This window comes from Palaemon carinicauda, chromosome 21 (genome assembly GCF_036898095.1).
Source record: "Palaemon carinicauda isolate YSFRI2023 chromosome 21, ASM3689809v2, whole genome shotgun sequence".
Classification (NCBI taxonomy): Eukaryota; Metazoa; Arthropoda; class Malacostraca; order Decapoda; family Palaemonidae; genus Palaemon; species Palaemon carinicauda.
The window spans coordinates 126,492,651-126,511,747 of record NC_090745.1 but is presented as its reverse complement, the minus strand read 5'-3'; the positions used below and the strand labels follow the sequence as shown (position 1 = coordinate 126,511,747).

The 19,097-nt window shown below is 39.5% G+C and overlaps 1 protein-coding gene and 1 long non-coding RNA gene across 4 annotated transcripts in view; one reads left to right on the top strand and one right to left on the bottom strand.

The window, feature by feature from the left end:
- Positions 1–10,491, bottom strand: part of LOC137615483 (uncharacterized) — a 79,569-nt gene extending 69,078 nt beyond the window's left edge. The window contains exon 1 of the long non-coding RNA XR_011039247.1: positions 10,244–10,491. This is a non-coding gene — a long non-coding RNA (uncharacterized lncRNA). The remainder of the gene's footprint in view (positions 1–10,243) is intronic.
- A 4,217-nt stretch (positions 10,492–14,708) lies between these two features.
- The window catches only part of LOC137614784 (alpha-1,6-mannosyl-glycoprotein 4-beta-N-acetylglucosaminyltransferase-like), a 26,534-nt gene continuing 22,145 nt past the window's right edge, over positions 14,709–19,097 (top strand). For all 3 annotated transcript variants that reach the window (XM_068344451.1, XM_068344450.1, XM_068344449.1), the window contains exons 1-3: positions 14,709–14,862; positions 16,861–16,985; positions 18,546–18,714. In XM_068344451.1, coding sequence (XP_068200552.1) covers positions 16,865–16,985; positions 18,546–18,714 — 290 coding nt within the window. In that variant the 5' untranslated portion in view covers positions 14,709–14,862; positions 16,861–16,864. The remainder of the gene's footprint in view (positions 14,863–16,860; positions 16,986–18,545; positions 18,715–19,097) is intronic.

The following is a 19,097-nucleotide window of genomic DNA, read 5'->3' as shown; positions in this document are numbered from 1 at the left end:
TCAGCTATTTGGGCTACATAGGTACTGGTCGAGGATACGGAAACTGACTTGCACCAGTCTCGGAAGACTTCCCACTTCGATTGGTAGACTCTAATGGTAGATGCTCTCCTTGCTCTAGCAATCGCACTGGCTGCCTCCTTCGAAAAGCCTCTAGCTCTCGAGAGTCTTTCGATAGTCTGAAGGCAGTCAGACGAAGAGCGTGGAGGCTTTGGTGTACCTTCTTTACGTGTGGTTGACGTAGAAGGTCTACTCTTAGAGGAAGACTTCTGGGAACGTCTACTAGCCATCGAAGTACCTCGGTGAACCATTCTCTCGCGGGCCAGAGGGGAGCAACTAACGTCAACCTTGTCCCTTCGTGAGAGGCAAACTTCTGCAGTACCTTGTTGACAATCTTGAATGGTGGGAATGCGTAAAGATCCAGATGTGACCAATCTAGGAGGAAGGCATCTATATGTATTGCTGCTGGGTCCGGGACTGGAGAGCAATAGATTGGAAGCCTCTCGGTCAGCGAGGTTGCAGAGAGATCTATGGTGGGTTGACCCCAAGTCGTCCAAAGTCTCTTGCACACATCCTTGTGGAGGGTCCATTCGTTTGGAATTACTTGACCTTTCCGACTGAGACAATCTGCTAGGACGTTCAAGTCGCCCTGGATGAACCTCGTTACTAGGGAGATGCCTCGCTTTTGACCAGATGAGCAGGTCCCTTGCGATCTCGTACAAAGTCAGTGAGTGGGTACCTCCCTGTTTGGAAATGTACGCCAAGGCCGTGGTGTTGTCCAAGTTTACCTCCACCACCTTGCCTAGAAGGAGATTCTCGAAGCTTATCAAGGCCAGATGAACCGCCAAAAGCTCCTTGCTGTTGATATGCATGCTCCTCTGACTCGAGTTCCACAGACCTGAGCATTCCCGACCGTCCAGCGTCGCGCCCCAGCCCAAGTCCGATGCGTCCGAGAAGAGAACGTGGTTGGGTATCTGAACTGCCAGGGGAAGACCCTCTTGTAGGCTGATATTGTCCTTCCACCAAGTCAGACAAGACTTTATCTTTTCGGAAATCGGGATCGAGACCGCCTCTAGCGTCTTGTCCTTTTTCCAGATGGAATTGAAGAGGACAGAGGTGTAGCCTTCCTAGCGAGACAAATTGCTCCAGGGATGACAGCGTCCCTACCAGACTCATCCACAGCCTGACTGAGCAGCGTTCTTTCTTCAGCATCTTCTGGATGGAGGGCAGGGCTTGATCTATTCTGGGGGCCGACGGAAAAGCACGAAAAACGTGACTGTGAGTCTCCATCCCTAAATACAGAATAGTTTGGGATGGGACCAGCTGTGACTTTTCCAAATTGACTAGGAGTCCCAATTCCTTGGTCAGATCTAGAGTCCAATTGAGATCCTTCAGACAGCGATGACTGGAAGAGGCTCTGAGAAGCCAGTCGTCCAAGTACAGGGAGGCTCTGATCTCCGATAGCTCGAAACTGGTACCCCACATTCCTGTAAACAAACCTCAGAAACGGTTGGGAATCCGGGTGTATAGGAATGTGGAAGTATGCCTCCTGAAGGTCGAGAGAGACCATCCAGTCGCCTTCCATAAATGCTGTCAAGACAGCCTGGTAGACTTCATCGTGAAGTTTGTCTTGACAATGAATACATTGAGCGCACTTGCCTCTTACGTACTCCTGCAGTGAACATGGCTGCCAAAACATGGAGCCATCCCTGAGGGACTTGTCCCTGCAGAGAACGTGGCTGTCAGATCATTGGAGCCATCCCTGAAAGCCTTGTTTATGCATGACATAATTGTACAGCAAAACTTCAAAGGCTCGAAAACAGCTGTGAAGTTGATCTGTAAAATCTTGGAGCGTCTCCTGGCCAGGCGCCAGGGAGAGTCTACGAGATTTGAGAAGTCTATCTGGGCAGAGGCAGGAACTCCCAAGCCGAGAACTTCTCTCGTGTCATATCAGACTCTCGCTCTATAAGCCAGTTTAAAAGAAGGGAAAGCAAAGGCTGTATCCCCCAAACTCCTCCTGGTGATAAACCAGTCGCCTAGCAAACGTAAAGCTCTCTAGGAGAGCGAGAGAGCACTAGCTTATAAAACAACGGCTTCGAAGTAGCTAGGCCTAGTGTAAGCTCTGACGTTTAGGCGAACGAGGAGCAGCAGTTACAAAAAGATCCGGACAAAGATCCTTAAAAATCAGCATGATTTATTTAAAGTCCATAGAGGGCTAAGCAGCTTTAGGCTCCTCTCCGTCTGACAGAGTCCTCAAGGGAATATCAGTAGGAGGGGGAACAGCAACTTCCTCATCTAAAGGAACCTTGTCCGATAATAGCTGAGTCTCAAGGAAGGGAGAGACCTACCGTGGTGGCAATGCTTTACAAGCAGAGTCCACACGCACTGGTGCATTAGTAGCGGACCAGGACGCAACGTCATGTAACTGCTTGACAGTCTGTGAACTGTCAACAACAACAGGTGCGAGAGACCAGGACGCAACGTCATGTAACTGCTTGACAGTCTGTGAACTGTTAACAACAACAGGTGCGTGAGGACGCACAGCGTCCACTCGAGACTGCTTTGACCGCCTAGACTGAGCAGTCAAAACAACTCTAGAATGCGGAGGTTGACGCACAGCGTCAAAACAAGTCAACTCCGATTGTTAGCGAACGTCCTGAATGTCAACAGGAGCATCAGCAAGTGGCCTAACGTCCAAATGTGGCTGAAAATCCACACGAGACCGCATCGAGTGTGGTTCTAAACAACCTGACTGACGTGACTTAGCTACGCCAACGTCAACAGGACGCACAAAGGAACGTTAAGTTGGCTGAAATCCAGGATCTCGATGAGATAAACGGCTAGGCTCAACGGACTAATCGGTAGAATAGTCTTCCATAAGGGAGGCAAGCTTATTCTGCATGTCTTGCCGTACAACCCATTTAGGATCAACGGAAATGGTTGCAGTAAGAGACGAGGGTAACGTCTGTGACCGCAACACCTTGCCAACAAAAAGACTCTCGGAGTCTGTGTTACGCTTTTGTTAGGCGGCGAGCAGTTTTCCGATGACTGCATAGGGTCAGAGCTGTCCTAATGGCTACAACCAGGACGCTGGACCTGTCCTGAAAGGACTGACTTTCGCTTAAGGGCCTCGAAACCTTGTTTCAGGTTTCTTATGCGAAAAGCCTTCGGATGACGAGGAGAAAAAAGTCTCTCTCGCCTTATGGTAGGGGAGATCTTGGTAAGATACACCCGATACCATAGAGGGAAACGTCTGTTCGCTGATCAAGGCCTCTCGAACTCATAAGTCGTACGACATTACTTCTCCCCTGGGCTTGGGAGCTTGCAAGAGGTCCCAGACTAGGTGAACGACAGGCACGAACAGACGAACCCTCGGACGCAACACTGTAACACTTTGCGCAATATCACTTTATCACTACGATTTTCTGTTTTGCACTTATTTCACTGAAATCGAAACTTTTACTGATTTCTACCTGAAGCACGCAATTCTACCCTCATCAAAAGGTAGTAAATGCGAAATCAGTCGTATAATGCAAGCACATTAATACCAGCAAAAAAACAGTAAACATCTTTTAAGATAAAAAAATTCAGTGGTTGGGGAAGAGACTAAACACTAGTTCATTCAAAACTACGTTTTCAATCTTTCACCGTACATTGCCTGGGGACGAGAATAAAACTAAAAACGTTTTATCCTTTCTCCCCGTACAGAGACTAGGGACGAGAGTAACTCGAGAACAACGTTACCCGCTTGAACGGAACGTTTTCTCTCCTCTCTCTCCCTCCGTCTCTATTTCTCTCTCTCTCTCTCTCTTGATTTCGCACCTAAGAGAAGAGCCCAATTACGTTTCGTCAAAAAAACATGTTATTTGACCAAAGGAAAAAACTGAAAGGTTTTTCAATTAAAAAGTTCCTTTAAAATAGAATTTAAAACATTTAAGCTTTGAAAGAAGAATGAACAAAACGTCAGAATCGATTTACTATTTCTGTAAAGTGAAACCGTGATACTCTCTCTCTCTATCGTAACGATAGAGCGCAAACTGCGTAGCATAAATAAACTAAACGTTAGTTCATCTTTGAAAACAGTACGAAGACTATTCAAAGAAAATCTTTCATAAAATATTTATTAAAAATATTCATTTAAAAAGTTTTAAATCATTAGCTCTTTAAAAGCTATTTACGATTGAAAGGGCTCAACGTTGTATAACTTCGGTTTCCAAGTTAGGACCGCCTACTCTCAGGAAAGGTCGCATATAAACAAAACATTAAAATTTATTTTTTATGTTTATTATAAATGGAAAGTTAATCGAAGAGGCCTAATAAAGGCGGTGAGATATAAAATATATAGAGGAAAATCTATAATTAATTTATAACGTGATAAGATAATTGCTAAAAGCCTAAACACACTTCCGTCTAAGGGAAGGGTCGGCCATTTAAAAGTCAAAGAAAGTCCATACTCTCTTTGTCATCAAAAATTTAAATCTATCCAAAAACGAGTTCAAGATTTAAGATGAAGATAAAACACCTGCACTGCGAAAGCTCAAACCAAAATGAAGTACTTCACCAAATATGTTGAGAAAACTCCAGGTTCTACAGCGAGTAAAAGAACGTCTTGTCGACACGTCGACAGAGAAGAAATTGAGTCTTTGTTTACATCGAGAGTGGTATCTGGCCGACAGTTGGCGCTGGTGGGCACACCCGCAACCTGTATAGCGATCGCTGGCGAGTTTTTATTGTATGTGTCTGTCGAGCAACAGAGTTGCAGCTATTATATATTCACCGGCTAAGTTAAATATTTAAAAAACAAGTTGCAGAGAACAAATAGCTTTTTCTGACGAAAATCCGATGTTCTTGCTGAAGGCATGAATCTCAACTGACTCTTTTAGCCGAGGCTAAGCATACCAGGAAAAGAGTCTTAAGAGTGAGATCTTTCAGGGAGGCTGACTGTAAAGGCTCAAACCTGTCTGACATGAGGAATCTTAGGACCACGTCTAAATTCCACCCAGGAGTAGCCAAACGACGCTCCTTAGTGGTCTCGAAAGACTTAAGGAGGTCTTGCAGATCTTTATTGTTGGAAAGATCTAAGCCTCTATGCCGGAAGACCGATGCCAACATGCTTCTATAGCCCTTGATAGTGGGAGCTGAAAGGGATCGTCCTTTTCTCAGGTATAAAAGAAAATCAGCTATTTGGGCTACAGAGGTACTGGTCGAGGATACAGAAACTGACTTGCACCAGTCTCGGAAGACTTCCCACTTCGATTGGTAGACTCTAATGGTAGACGCTCTCCTTGCTCTTAGCAATCGACTGGCTGCCTCCTTCGAAAAGCCTCTAGCTCTCGAGAGTCTTTCGATAGTCTGAAGGCAGTCAGACGAAGAGCGTGGAGGCTTTGGTGTACCTTCTTTACGTGTGGCTGACGTAGAAGGTCTACTCTTAGAGGAAGACTTCTGGGAACGTCTACTAACCATCGAAGTACCTCGGTGAACCATTCTCTCGCGGGCCAGAGGGGAGCAACTAACGTCAACCTTGTCCCTTCGTGAGAGGCGAACTTCTGCAGTACCTTGTTGACAATCTTGAATGGTGGGAATGCGTAAAGATCCAGATGTGACCAATCTAGGAGGAAGGCATCTATATGTATTGCTGCAGGGTCCGGGACTGGAGAGCAATAGATTGGAAGCCTCTTGGTCAGCGAGGTTGCAAAGAGATCTATGGTGGGTTGACCCCAAGTCGCCCAAAGTCTCTTGCACACATCCTTGTGGAGGGTCCATTCGGTTGGAATTACTTGACCTTTCCGACTGAGACAATCTGCTAGGACGTTCAAGTCGCCCTGGATGAACCTCGTTACTAGGGAGATGCCTCGATCTTTTGACCAGATGAGCAGGTCCCTAGCGATCTCGTACAACGTCAGTGAGTGGGTACCTCCCTGTTTGGAGATGTACGCCAAGGCCGTGGTGTTGTCCAAGTTTACTTCCACCACTTTGCCTCAAAGGAGATACTCGAAGCTTCTCAAGGCCAGATGAACTGCCAAAAGCTCCTTGCAGTTGATATGCATGCTCCTCTGACTCGAGTTCCACAGACCTGAGCATTCCCGACCGTCCAGCGTCGCGCCCCAGCCCAAGTCCGATGCGTCCGAGAAGAGAACGTGGTTGGGTATCTGAACTGCCAGGGGAAGACCCTCTCTTAGGCTGATATTGTCCTTCCACCAAGTCAGACAAGACTTTATCTTTTCGGAAATCGGGATCGAGACCGCCTCTAGCGTCTTGTCCTTTTTCCAGTGAAAAGCCAGATGGAATTGAAGAGGATGGAGGTGTAGTCTTCCTAATGATACAAATTGCTCCAGGGATGACAGCGTCCCTACCAGACTCATCCACAGCCTGACTGAGCAGCGTTCTTTCTTCAGCATCTTCTGGATGGAGAGCAGGGCTTGATCTATTCTGGGGGCCGACGGAAAAGCCCGAAAAACTTGACTGTGAATCTCCATCCCTAAATACAGAATAGTTTGGGATGGGACCAGCTGTGACTTTTCCAAATTGACTAGGAGTCCCAATTCCTTGGCCAGATCTAGAGTCCAATTGAGATCCTTCAGACAGCGATGACTGGAAGAGGCTCTGAGAAGCCAGTCGTCCAAGTACAGGGAGGCTCTGATCTCCGATAGCTCGAAACTGGTACCCCACATTCCTGTAAACAAACCTCAGAAACGGTTGGGAATCCGGGTGTATAGGAATGTGGAAGTATGCCTCCTGAAGGTCGAGAGAGACCATCCAGTCGCCTTCCATAAATGCTGTCAAGACAGCCTGGTAGACTTCATCGTGAAGTTTGTCTTGACAATGAACACATAGAGCGCACTTGCCTCTTACGTACTCCTGCAGTGAGCATGGCTGCCAAATCATGGAGCTATCCCTGAGGGACTTGTCTCTGCAGAGAACGTGGCTGTCAGATCATTGGAGCCATCCCTGAAAGCCTTGTTTATGCATGACATAATTGTACAGCAAAACTTCAAAGGCTCGAAAACAGCTGTGAAGTTGACCTGTAAAATCTTGGAGCGTCTCCTGGCCAGGCGCCAGGGAGAGTCTACGAGATTTAGAAGTCTATCTGGGCAGAGGCAGGAACTCCCAAGCCGAGAACTTCTCTCGTGTCATATCAGACTCTCGCTCTATAAGCCAGTTTAAAAGAAGGGAAAGCAAAGGCTGTATCCCCCAAACTCCTCCTGGTGATAAACCAGTCGCCTAGCAAACGTAAAGCTCTCTAGGAGAGCGAGAGAGCACTAGCTTATAAAACAACGGCTTCGAAGTAGCTAGGCCTAGTGTAAGCTCTGACGTTTAGGCGAACGAGGAGCAGCAGTTACAAAAAAATCCGGACAAAGATCCTTAAAAATCAGCATGATTTAATAAAAGTCCATAGAGGGCTAAGCAGCTTTAGGCTCCTCTCCGTCTGACAGAGTCCTCAAGGGAATATCAGTAGGAGGGGGAACAGCAACTTCCTCATCTAAAGGAACCTTGTCCGATAGTAGCTGAGTCTCAAGGAAGGGAGAGACCTACCGTGGTGGCAATGCTTTACAAGCAGAGTCCACACGCACTGGTGCATTAGTAGCGGACCAGGACGCAACGTCATGTAACTGTTTGACAGTCTGTGAACTGTCAACAACAACAGGTGAGAGAGACCAGGACGCAACGTCATGTAACTGCTTGACAGTCTGTGAACTGTCAACAACAACAGGTGCGTGAGGACGCACAGCGTCCACTCGAGACTGCTTTGACCGCCTAGATTGAGCAGTCAAAACAACTCTAGAATGCGGAGGTTGAACCACAGCGTCAAAACAAGTCAACTCCGATTGTTAGCGAACGTCCTGAACGTCAACAGGAGCATCAGCAAGTGGCCTAACGTCCAAATGTGGCTGAAAATCCACACGAGACCGCATCGAGTGTGGCTCTAAACAACCTGACTGACGTGACTTAGCTACGCCAACGTCACCAGGACGCACAAAGGAACGTTAGGTTGGCTGAAAGCCAGGATCTCGATGAGATAAACGGCTAGGCTCAACGTACTAATCGGTAGAATAGTCTTCCATAAGGGAGGCAAGCTTATACTGCATGTCTTGCCGTACAACCCATTTAGGATCAACGGAAATGGTTGCGGTAAGAGACGAGGGTAACGTCTGTGACCGCAAAACCTTGCCATCAAAAAGACTCTCGGAGTCTTGTGTTACGCTTTTGTTAGGCGGCGAGCAGTTTTCCGATGACTGCATAGGGTCAGAGCTGTCCTAATGGCTACAACCAGGACGCTGGACCTGTCCTGAAAGGACTGACTTTCGCTTATGGGCCTCGAAACCTTGTTTCAGGTTTCTTATGCGAAAAGCCTTCGGATGACGAGGAGAAAATTGTCTCTCTCGCCTTATGGTAGGGGAGATCTTGGTAAGATACACCCGATACCATAGAGGGAACGTCTGTTCGCTGATCAAGGCCTCTCGAACCCATAAGTCGTACGACATTACTTCTCCCCTGGGCTTGGGAGCTTGCAAGAGGTCCCGGACTAGGTGAACGACAGGCACGAACAGACGAACCCTCGGTTACGCAACACTGTAACACTTTGCGCAATATCACTTTATCACTACGATTTTCTGTTTTGCATTTATTTCACTGAAATCGAAACTTTAACTGATTTCTACCTGAAGCACGCAATTCTACCCTCATCAAAAGGTAGTAAATGCGAAATCAGTCGTATAATGCAAGCACATTAATACCAGCAAAACACAGTAAACATCTTTTAAGATAAAAAATTCAGTGGCTGGCGAAGAGACTAAACACTAGTTCATTCAAAACTACGTTTTCAATCTCTCACCGTACATTGTCTGGGGACGAGAATAAAACTAAAAACGTTTTATCCTTTCTCCCCGTACAGAGACTAGGGACGAGAGTAACTCGAGAACAACGTTACCCGCTTGAACGGAACGTTTTCTCTCCTCTCTCTCTCCTGATTTCGCACCTAAGAGAAGAGCCCAATTACGTTTCGTCAAAGAAAACATGTTATTTGACCAAAGGAAAAAACTGAAAGGTTTTTCAATTAAAAAGTTCCTTTAAAATAGAATTTAAAACATTTAAGCTTTGAAAGAAGAATGAACAAAACGTCAGAATCGATTTACTCTTTCTGCAAAGTGAAACCGTGATACTCTCTCTCTCTATCGTAACGATAGAGCGCAAACTGTAGCATAAATAAACTAAACGTTAGTTCATCTTTGAAAACAGTACGAAGACTATTCAAAGAAAATCTTTCATAAAATATTTATTAAAAATATTCATTTAAAAAGTTTTAAATCATTAGCTCTTTAAAAGCTATTACGATTGAAAAGGGCTCAACGTTGTTTAACTTCGGTTTCCAAGTTAGGACCGCCTACTCTCAGGAAAGGTCGCATATAAACAAATCATTAAAATTTATTTTTATGTTTATTATAAATGGAAAGTTAATCGAAGAAGCCTAATAAAGGCGGTGAGATATAAAATATATAGAGGAAAATCTATAATTAATTTATAACGTGATAAGATAATTGCTAAAAGCCTAAACACACTTCCGTCTAAGGGAAGGGTCGGCCATTTAAAAGTCAAAGAAAGTCCATACTCTCTTTGTCATCAAAAATTAAATCTATCCAAAAACGAGTTCAAGATTTAAGATGAAGATAAAACACCTGCACTGCGAAAGCTCAAACCAAAATGAAATACTTCACCAAATATGTTGAGAAAACTCCAGGTTCTACAGCGAGAAAAAGTACGTCTTGTCGACACGTCGACAGAGAAGAAATTGAGTCTTTGTTTACATCGAGAGTGGTATCTGGCCGACAGTTGGCGCTGGTGGGCACACCCGCAACCTGTATAGCGATCGCTGGCGAGTTTTTACTGTTTTTTGTCTGTCGAGCAAGAGAGTTGCAGCTATTATATATTCACCGGCTAAGTTAAATATTTAAAAATAGTGATTTCTTTATATTTCCTGTGTTTCCTTTGAGGGCCTTTTTGAAAAAATCTGGTCACATTAGACAATGAATGATTGATTTGAAGATTTCTGGCATCCTGACATATTCGGTTAAATCACGTCATTTACTATGGGAAAACACATAATTTCTGTTCGATATCACACCCTGTAATACAATACAAATTTACCGGATAATAGAACTAACATTAATATTTGATGGTATAGGCAAGGCTTTTCAAGCAGATCGTTACTAGTAAATAACAAGACCTCACAGGCCACGGCACTCCTTACCCAACCTAGGAAGGTACCAGTTGTCGACTTCTACCAATAACACTTATTTAAACCGACATAAAAGATGATAATGAACAGTGTTCAACTTCTTACTAATTGTAGACGATCGAAGAGTCATCGGTGCTGAACTTGGTTAAAACAATTTGGATCACTAGGATAGTCAGTAAAGGCTATACGCCACAGAGGCAGTTGTTAGGGGGTTACACTTCCATCGACGCAAAACTATGTCTCTGGAGCAGTGTTCCCAAATCTTCAGAAATAAAATATGCTAGAATTGTTGTGAAATTATGCTAAATAGACCAAAAGGATAGATTTATCATTGATTTATGCTAGAATTATGCCAGATTTTAGACTATTGGTCAGCTAAACATTAAAAGGCTAGTGATTAATTAAAATGACAATTTGGCATTTTGATATTGATCAATATGTGTAGTAGAGTAAAACAATGTCACACAAACATTCCTCAAGATAGTAATAAAAATATCTATAGTAGAGTAAAACAATTTTACACATACGTTCCTCAAAATAATGAAAAAAAAATATCATAATTCTCCTTATATTCAGGTTCATCTTTTCTCAAAATTGATATAAGATCACTGTTTCTCAATAGCTTGCATTTATTGAATGAATGCATTTGAATATTTTTTTTCATATTCTGATTAAGCTGGAAAGTTGGAAATTATGAAATATAAGTTTGTCAAGAGGATTATACTAGAATTATGCTAAACACTGCAGAATTATGCTAGAAAAGATGCGGGCCTTAATTTGAGGCCAAATTATGCTAGAAGCATAAAATTATGCTAGATTTGGGAACACTGCTCCGAAGAGGCTGCTCTCTCTAGCATTGTCTCTAGCCTCATGCATGTTGGTAGAACTGGTGTCTGGAGGTCCCATTGAAGATGACTGATATCCCGTATTAATACTATATATTATACCATATGGTTATAGTAGTATTTAACGATGGTTCGACGCGTAGACCGAGACGTTCCTATCATAACTGCATTAACAATTTATGAATTCATTACAGTGATTGCCGATTGGTTCAGGCATACCAACCCTGCCCTCCCACGACACCAGGAGTTCCAGCGCTTGTGTAAATTAAGATTTATAGGGGGGGGGGGGGGGAATGCATCCTTGCATTGATCTAGTTTTCTGCTTTTTTTCTCAGCCCAAGATCCCCATTATTGTTAGGTTTTGGTATTTGTCCTCTTATCTCTACAAAACAATAAAAAATATATTTTTCAGTAAGTAGGAACACTTCGAAATAAAAAACGTGACATAAAAAAAAATTCTACATGATCGGAATTTGGACATTTTCCAAAATAATATTTTACCATAGACTTAGGCCTACGACTCACCAAGGACCAAATTAGGTGGTCGTGGTTAGAGTACTTTAGTCATGGTTATGTCAAAACAAAGCCATGGAAAGTTTTGTCTTTTAATACATTTTCAATCTTAAATTTAACCGTACCATGGATCCTTGTATTTTTTAAAATGGTTTCTGGGCCCAAACTAATAAAATAAATCAAACTTAGCTAATGTCCCCGAGGAAAGTTCAAGTTCAGGTCGAGGGTTTGCCTTTGAATCGGCGCCTCTGTCTTTTATTTTTGTGTTCCTTATTTTCACTAATTTTTCTCTTTTCACCCACATTTGTTGTACAGTAGTACACTTTTCATATTTTCAATATCTTTTCACAAAAAAAAAAAAAACGAATTTTCTAACTGTCTGTGAAATATCTTCTTCGTATGATTGTTGGAGCTCTATTGCTTTACTTCGTATATAACTAAACTGTAGACAATATAACATAAAGTGGTTAACATTCCCTTCTAAATCACAGATGAAACAGTTTGTATTTCCACTTGGTGTCTGTTTATATATATATATATATATATATATATATATATATATATATATATATATATATATATATATATATATATATATATATACATATATATATATATATATATATATATATATATATATATATATATATATATATATATATACACACACACACACACACACACACACACACACACACACACACACACATATATATATATATATATATATATATATATATATATATATATATATATATATATATATATATATATATATATTCAGAATGTGTTTGTCCTTGCTCTGAATAATATAACTGAAATTGAATGTTTAAAATTGAAGTTGGGAACACCACTTGAACTTGGACACTGAGCATCCTACAATAGATGACCCGAGACCCATTATCAGTCAATTGTAGCTCATACGTGAAGACCGCCACCATCCTACCCCGGGAGAGATGAGCGGTGGATAGCACGATAATCAATGCAAATAAATGTAATGCACACAGTTTATCATAAAAAAAAATGCACATAGCTTCGAGATTCAGGCTACCTAGCATCTATATTTATAAGTTACTCTGAAGAAATATATATCTAAATGCTATTATTTATTGATGTATATATAGGCCTACATTCATACTTGTATATATGCATATATAAACATATATCCTACGTAAATATTTGTATGTGCGAACTTATTAAACTTCGCACCTTTGAACAGGAGTCATCTTAGCAGATGAACCTACCTGCCAACCCTTCCTTGTTTGTATTTATTTGTTTTATTCTGTATAAAGGCTTTATTATTATTATTATTATTATTATTATTATTATTATTATTATTATTATTATTATTATTATCATTATTATTATTATTATTATTATTATTATTAGCTAATCTACAACTCTAGTTGGCAAAGCAAGATGCTATAAGCCCAAGGGCTCCAGCAGGGAAAAATAACCCAACAAGGAAAGAAAATAAGGAAATAAATAAATGATATGAGAAATAGTTAATAAAATATTTTAAAAACACTAAAAACAAAATAGATATCTCCTATATAAACTATAAAAAGACATGTCAACCTGTTTAACATAAAAAACAGTTGCTGAAAATTTGAACTTTTGAAGTTCTTGTCCTTCATTTCCTTTCTAAGTTTCTCTTTTGAATACGTTTTTACTTCATCCACCTCTATATCATAGTTCTCGCAAACAATTTCTATTACATTTTCACACCAACAGTCCTCACAAAGTTTTTTTTTTTCTTATTCGATTTTCTACAATATGTAGTACTAACCTGTTTCCTTCTGTTGTTGTCATGTTGTGATATAGTACAATCATTTCGAAGTTCTTTATTTTCTATTAGCCATATGCGTTTTTGCTATTAGTGCCCTATTTGATGTTGTATAAGGTTGCTCCCACAATCCTTTCATTATTTTGTACTGTATGATTTCCCGTTCCTTAATTTCTCTTTTCTTTTAGTCTAGTCCTACATTGACCAAGTTAGTTGTGATTACTACTTTAGTTTTAAATTGTATTTCTAAGGCTTTATTTCCCAACTTGGCCAATTTCCATACTTTCATTTTATTTCCGTCTTAATGCTCCATTTATCATTTCCTTTCTTTTCATTATACCATTTCCCGAATAATTGTATTCAGTCACTCTTTTCATCTTTCAATATTTAACCTTCCCACTTGAGTGCTTATTCTTCTTTTTGCTTCCAATGGTTAAAACTCCTGGTTCCTGACTTTTCTGTTTTGATAATAAATATGGCAGTTAGCTATTGCTAGAGTCTAGCTATTGCTAGTTCCACTACCACTCATTCCTTTTAGCTGCTGGGGAAACATGATGTCTAGAGATGCAAGTATCAGTGTTTCTATTTTGACATCCCTTGTAACAACAGTACTCCTTATGTTTTGCCCAATGGCGTATCTACTAACACCCTTCCTTTCTATCCTGTTAATTTCATACTACTTGATAACATAACATCGTAAATGATGAAGACAAACGCCCATGATCCATCGAAGAAGCAGACATGTATATAATGATTTTCATTCACTGCCAGTACAAAACTAGTTTTAGGTGTGCAGGATAAGAACGAAATTACTTGAGATGTATGGGGGAAATAATGATACCTAGTGGTTATTAGATATATATATATATATATATATATATATATATATATATATATATATATATATATATATATATATATATATATATATATATATATATATATATATATATATATATATATATATATATATATAAATAATTTAGAACATGTAATCGCAATCCTGACGAATCCAACTTTAACCACAAGTACATAACTTGGTTTCACATGTCACACCTCAACTTAAAACCTCTAGTTGGAACCTTTCTAAACCTGTTGGACGTACAGGGTGATGCAGTAAGATGCAATGTTTGTTGGTTAGTAGAGCTTCTTTATTCAACATTGATATCTATTCCGGTAATTATGTTAGCCTAAAATATGAAATAGAATCCAATTTATTGTAGTCAATTTAATTTTTGTTACGTAAATGAATTATGTAATAAAGTAACGTAGAAAAGAAGAGTAACAACGTAACATTTTGTTGGAAACTGTAAATTCCAGTCGACTGGTCCTTCCTGGCTATAGGTCTAGTCTTAAACCAGTTCTGTGTTCTGTTTACAAAACTAAGGTCGTGTCTTCTAAGTGTATCATTTATTTATATTTCGAAGAAAAAAAATCATCATGGAAAGAGAATTTTACATCTGAAGATTTCTACTATCTACTTTCAGGTAAATTCATTTCTAATTTGTTATGCCATGTACTTACTGTATATACAAGTATTTTCAGTTAGGGTGTATAGCAAACATTATTAGAAATATATATACAACAGAGTTCAGAATAGTCTTTGGCACTTATCAGTAATTGTGAATTCATTTGATGAAAACAATAACGTGACAGATACTGGATAGTGTTAGGTCGAGACAGGAACATCTTGTGTTTTTTTCCTTAGATACAACAACCTTTTTTTAGAATTATTCGATCTACTTTGGATTTTCCACTAGTATTAGTTCTAAATCTTCTTACTTATGTAATTTAATTTCGATTTTATTTTTTTATTTTTCTCTAAATTACATGACCCTTCTGGACAGACACAGGCCAAACTTCCTCATGCTTTGGTAATGAATAAAATAACAAAATAGTACCAGTGCCAGGTCGTTAGATAAAACTTAGAAAAAAAATATATTGTAAGAGAGGAAATGCCCGTTTGAAACCAAATGCTATTTACAATTTTTCTCAGATCCACGTTTTGTTGTTTATGAGATTTGGCCGTGAAAAAAGTATTTTTGGATTTACAAACAATAGCGTTCCAGCGTAATATCATCAAACTTTAAACTTACGACCTTGTTAAGTTACTAACTGCATTCATTTCCCATTTATTAAATAGTTGGTAATATTCAACTTGAAGATAATTTTCATTTTAAAATAAGATAGAATTAATTTGCACTGCCAAATTCATGAGGTCCCAGCGCTCAAAACCGACGGGGGGCACCATTCAAACTTGGGATTCGTGGGGAAATTACTACTGCCAGGGATGTGCAACAAGCTCTCTCTCTCTCTCTCTCTCTCTCTCTCTCTCTCTCTCTCTCTCTCTCTCTCTCTCTCTCTCTCTCTCCACACACACATGGAAAGCATCATATAAGTAGAATTAATGTGCCAAAGATGTTTTGTGATTCTCTCTCTCTCTCTCTCTCTCTCTCTCTCTCTCTCTCTCTCTCTCTCTCTCTCTCTCTGCACACACATGGAAAGCATCATATAGATAGAATTAAAGTGCCAAACATTTTTTTTGTGACTCTCTCTCTCTCTCTCTCTCTCTCTCTCTCTCTCTCTCTCTCTCTCTCTCTCTCTCTCTCTCTCTCCTGCACACACATGGAAAGCATCATATAGATAAAATTAATGTGCCAAAGATTTTTTTGTGATTCTCTCTCTCTCTCTCTCTCTCTCTCTCTCTCTCTCTCTCTCTCTCTCTCTCTCTCTCTCTCCACACACACACATGGAAAGCATCATATAAGTAGAATTAATGTGCCAAAGATGTTTTGTGATTCTCTCTCTCTCTCTCTCTCTCTCTCTCTCTCTCTCTCTCTCTGCACACACATGGAAAGCATCATATAGATAGAATTAAAGTGCCAAACATTTTTTTTGTGACTCTCTCTCTCTCTCTCTCTCTCTGCACACACATGGAAAGCATCATATAGATAAAATGAATGTGCCAAAGATTTTTTTGTGATTCTCTCTCTCTCTCTCTCTCTCTCTCTCTCTCTCTCTCTCTCTCTCTCTCTCTCTCCACACACACACGGAAAGCATCATATAAGTAGAATTAATGTGCCAAAGATGTTTTGTGATTCTCTCTCTCTCTCTCTCTCTCTCTCTCTCTCTCTCTCTCTCTCTCTCTCTCTCTCTCTCTACGTGGAAAGCATCATATAGAATTGTGCCAAAGATTTCTCTCTCTCTCTCTCTCTCTCTCTCTCTCTCTCTCTCTCTCTCTCTCTCTCTCTCTCTCTACGTGGAAAGCATCATATAGAATTAATGTGGCAAAGATTTCTCTCTCTCTCTCTCTCTCTCTCTCTCTCTCTCTCTCTCTCTCTACGTGGAAAGCATCATATAGAATTAATGTGGCAAAGATTTCTCTCTCTCTCTCTCTCTCTCTCTCTCTCTCTCTCTCTCTCTCTCTCTCTCTCTCTCTCTCTCTCTCTCTCGTCATGAATCCGTTTTTTTTTTTGTTTCTGCAGGCGGATGCTTGAAATGAAGAGCAGGACTATTCGAGTTTCCTTTGGCTTAATCCTAGGCTTCCCTACACTTGTGATTTTCTGTTACGTCACATGGTTTGTAAAGAACAGCTCCCGAAACTCCATAGGTAAGCGATTGGCGTTGGTGTTTTTATTAGCTCGGTTGCTTGTTCTGAACTAACTTACTTTTCTGACTGACCAAATACCAGATTTTTGTTTTTTAAATTGACAACTCCTTATACAAATGCTTCTTTATTGACTGTTTACGATTAAATGGTTTAATTTGTCCATAGTGCTTTAAATGTTATATTATAGGCCTATACTTTGAAGGATGTTTGCATCTAGGTCTTACCAGGTTTTTTTTTTTTTTTTTTTAACTATTGGTGTTTTTGATTAAGAAAAACTAAATTCATTACTGAATTTTGTTAAGTTATTTTTTTTATGGCTTGATTAGAATATGTTCTTGTTTATTTTTGACAGATTCTAATTTCACTTTAGTTTCTAGGTTGATGCCGATCTCACAAGAATTTCAAGGCATATCCTGACTTTATATTAGTTTCGAGCTGATTTTGTCTTAATTAATTTTAGGATCAAGAAATTTATCTGTGTGCAGTTTTTGGGCCAGATTTAGACTTCTCTGTCATTTAGGAAAATTTTGACCAGTTTATTTCTGGATAGACTGTGATTTCGCTGATAGATATTAAAGTAAATTTAGCTGAAATAGTGTTTTTTTTTTTGGGGGGGGGTGAGAGGTTAATCTTGATCAATAAAGCTTTCAGGCTAAATCTAACTCATTATTTTTAATCTTTAGGTTGATTTTGTTTATTCCTTCTCCTCAATTCGGACTGGTTAATTTTTACTTCTACTGAATGGTTTCTTTTTATTACTGGTGAAGGCTATGATATCTAAAATAGTGGTTTTGGGAATGCATTTTTTTAAAAATTTTAATCAATACTTTTTTTTTTTGTCAAATACAATAACTATTAGTTAAGTTATTCTATTTCACTGGCAGTTATTATTATTATTATTATTATTATTATTATTATTATTATTATTATTATTATTATTATTATTATTATTATTATTATTACAAGCGAGACAATAACCTTAGTTGGAAATGCAAGATGCTATAAGCCAAAGAGCTCCAACAGAGAAAAATAGCCCAGTGAGGAAAGGAAACAAATAAATAAATAAACTACAAGAGAAGAATAAAAAATTAAACTAAAATATTTCGAGAACAGTAACAACATTAGATTAGATCCTTCCCATATAAACAATAAAAACTTCTAAATAACAAGAAGAAGAGAAATAAGATAGAGCAGCATGCCCAATTGTACCTCAAAGCAAGAGAACTCTAACAGTGGAAGATCATGGTACAGAGGCTATGGCAATACCCAAGACTAGAGAACAATGGTTTGATTTTGGAGTGTCCTTCTCCTAGAAGACGTGTTTAACATACTACTACTACTACTACTACTACTACTACTACTACTACTACTACTACTACTACTAATAATAATAATAATAATGATGATGCTAATAATAATAATAATAATAATAATAATAATAATGATGATGATGATGATGATGATAACTGCAGGTGAAATCGAATAACGTGATAGTAATCCTACCATTAGTGTGTATGTAATTATGAATATGTATGTAAATTTACGTATTTTTATATACAGGATATGCCCAACTCTCGAAAAGAGCCCAAGTCTCTGATAACAACGATATTGATACGTTAAGCCACAGCTTTCAGGGGAAACTGACCTATGACCTTGCAGGCATCCGTTATCCTCTCTCCATTCCTGATGACACAGTCCTCTTCGGGAAGGACGTCGCAGTGGACGAAAGGTGAGACACTGATTGAAAGACCAGTCATTGAACGCATTAAAAATATATTGATAAAATAGCGGACAAAAAAGGCCTGTGGCTATATAAGTCTAGAGTCTAGACCCATATAACCATAAGCATTTTTTGTTAGTTATGTTAGTTATTGTTGAGTGTAGTTGGCAAAGTGTTAGTACCGATTAATAGGAATAAGGATAAAACAGAGAATCCAATCTTAGAAGTACAGGGTGGTTTTAGAAGAGGTAGGGGTTGTATGAACCAGATTTTTACAGTTAGGCAGATATGCGAGAAGTATTTAACAAAAGGTAAGGAGGTGTATGTTGCGTTTATGGATCTGGAGAAAGCGTATGATAGAGTTGATGGGGAAGCAATGTGGAATGTGATGA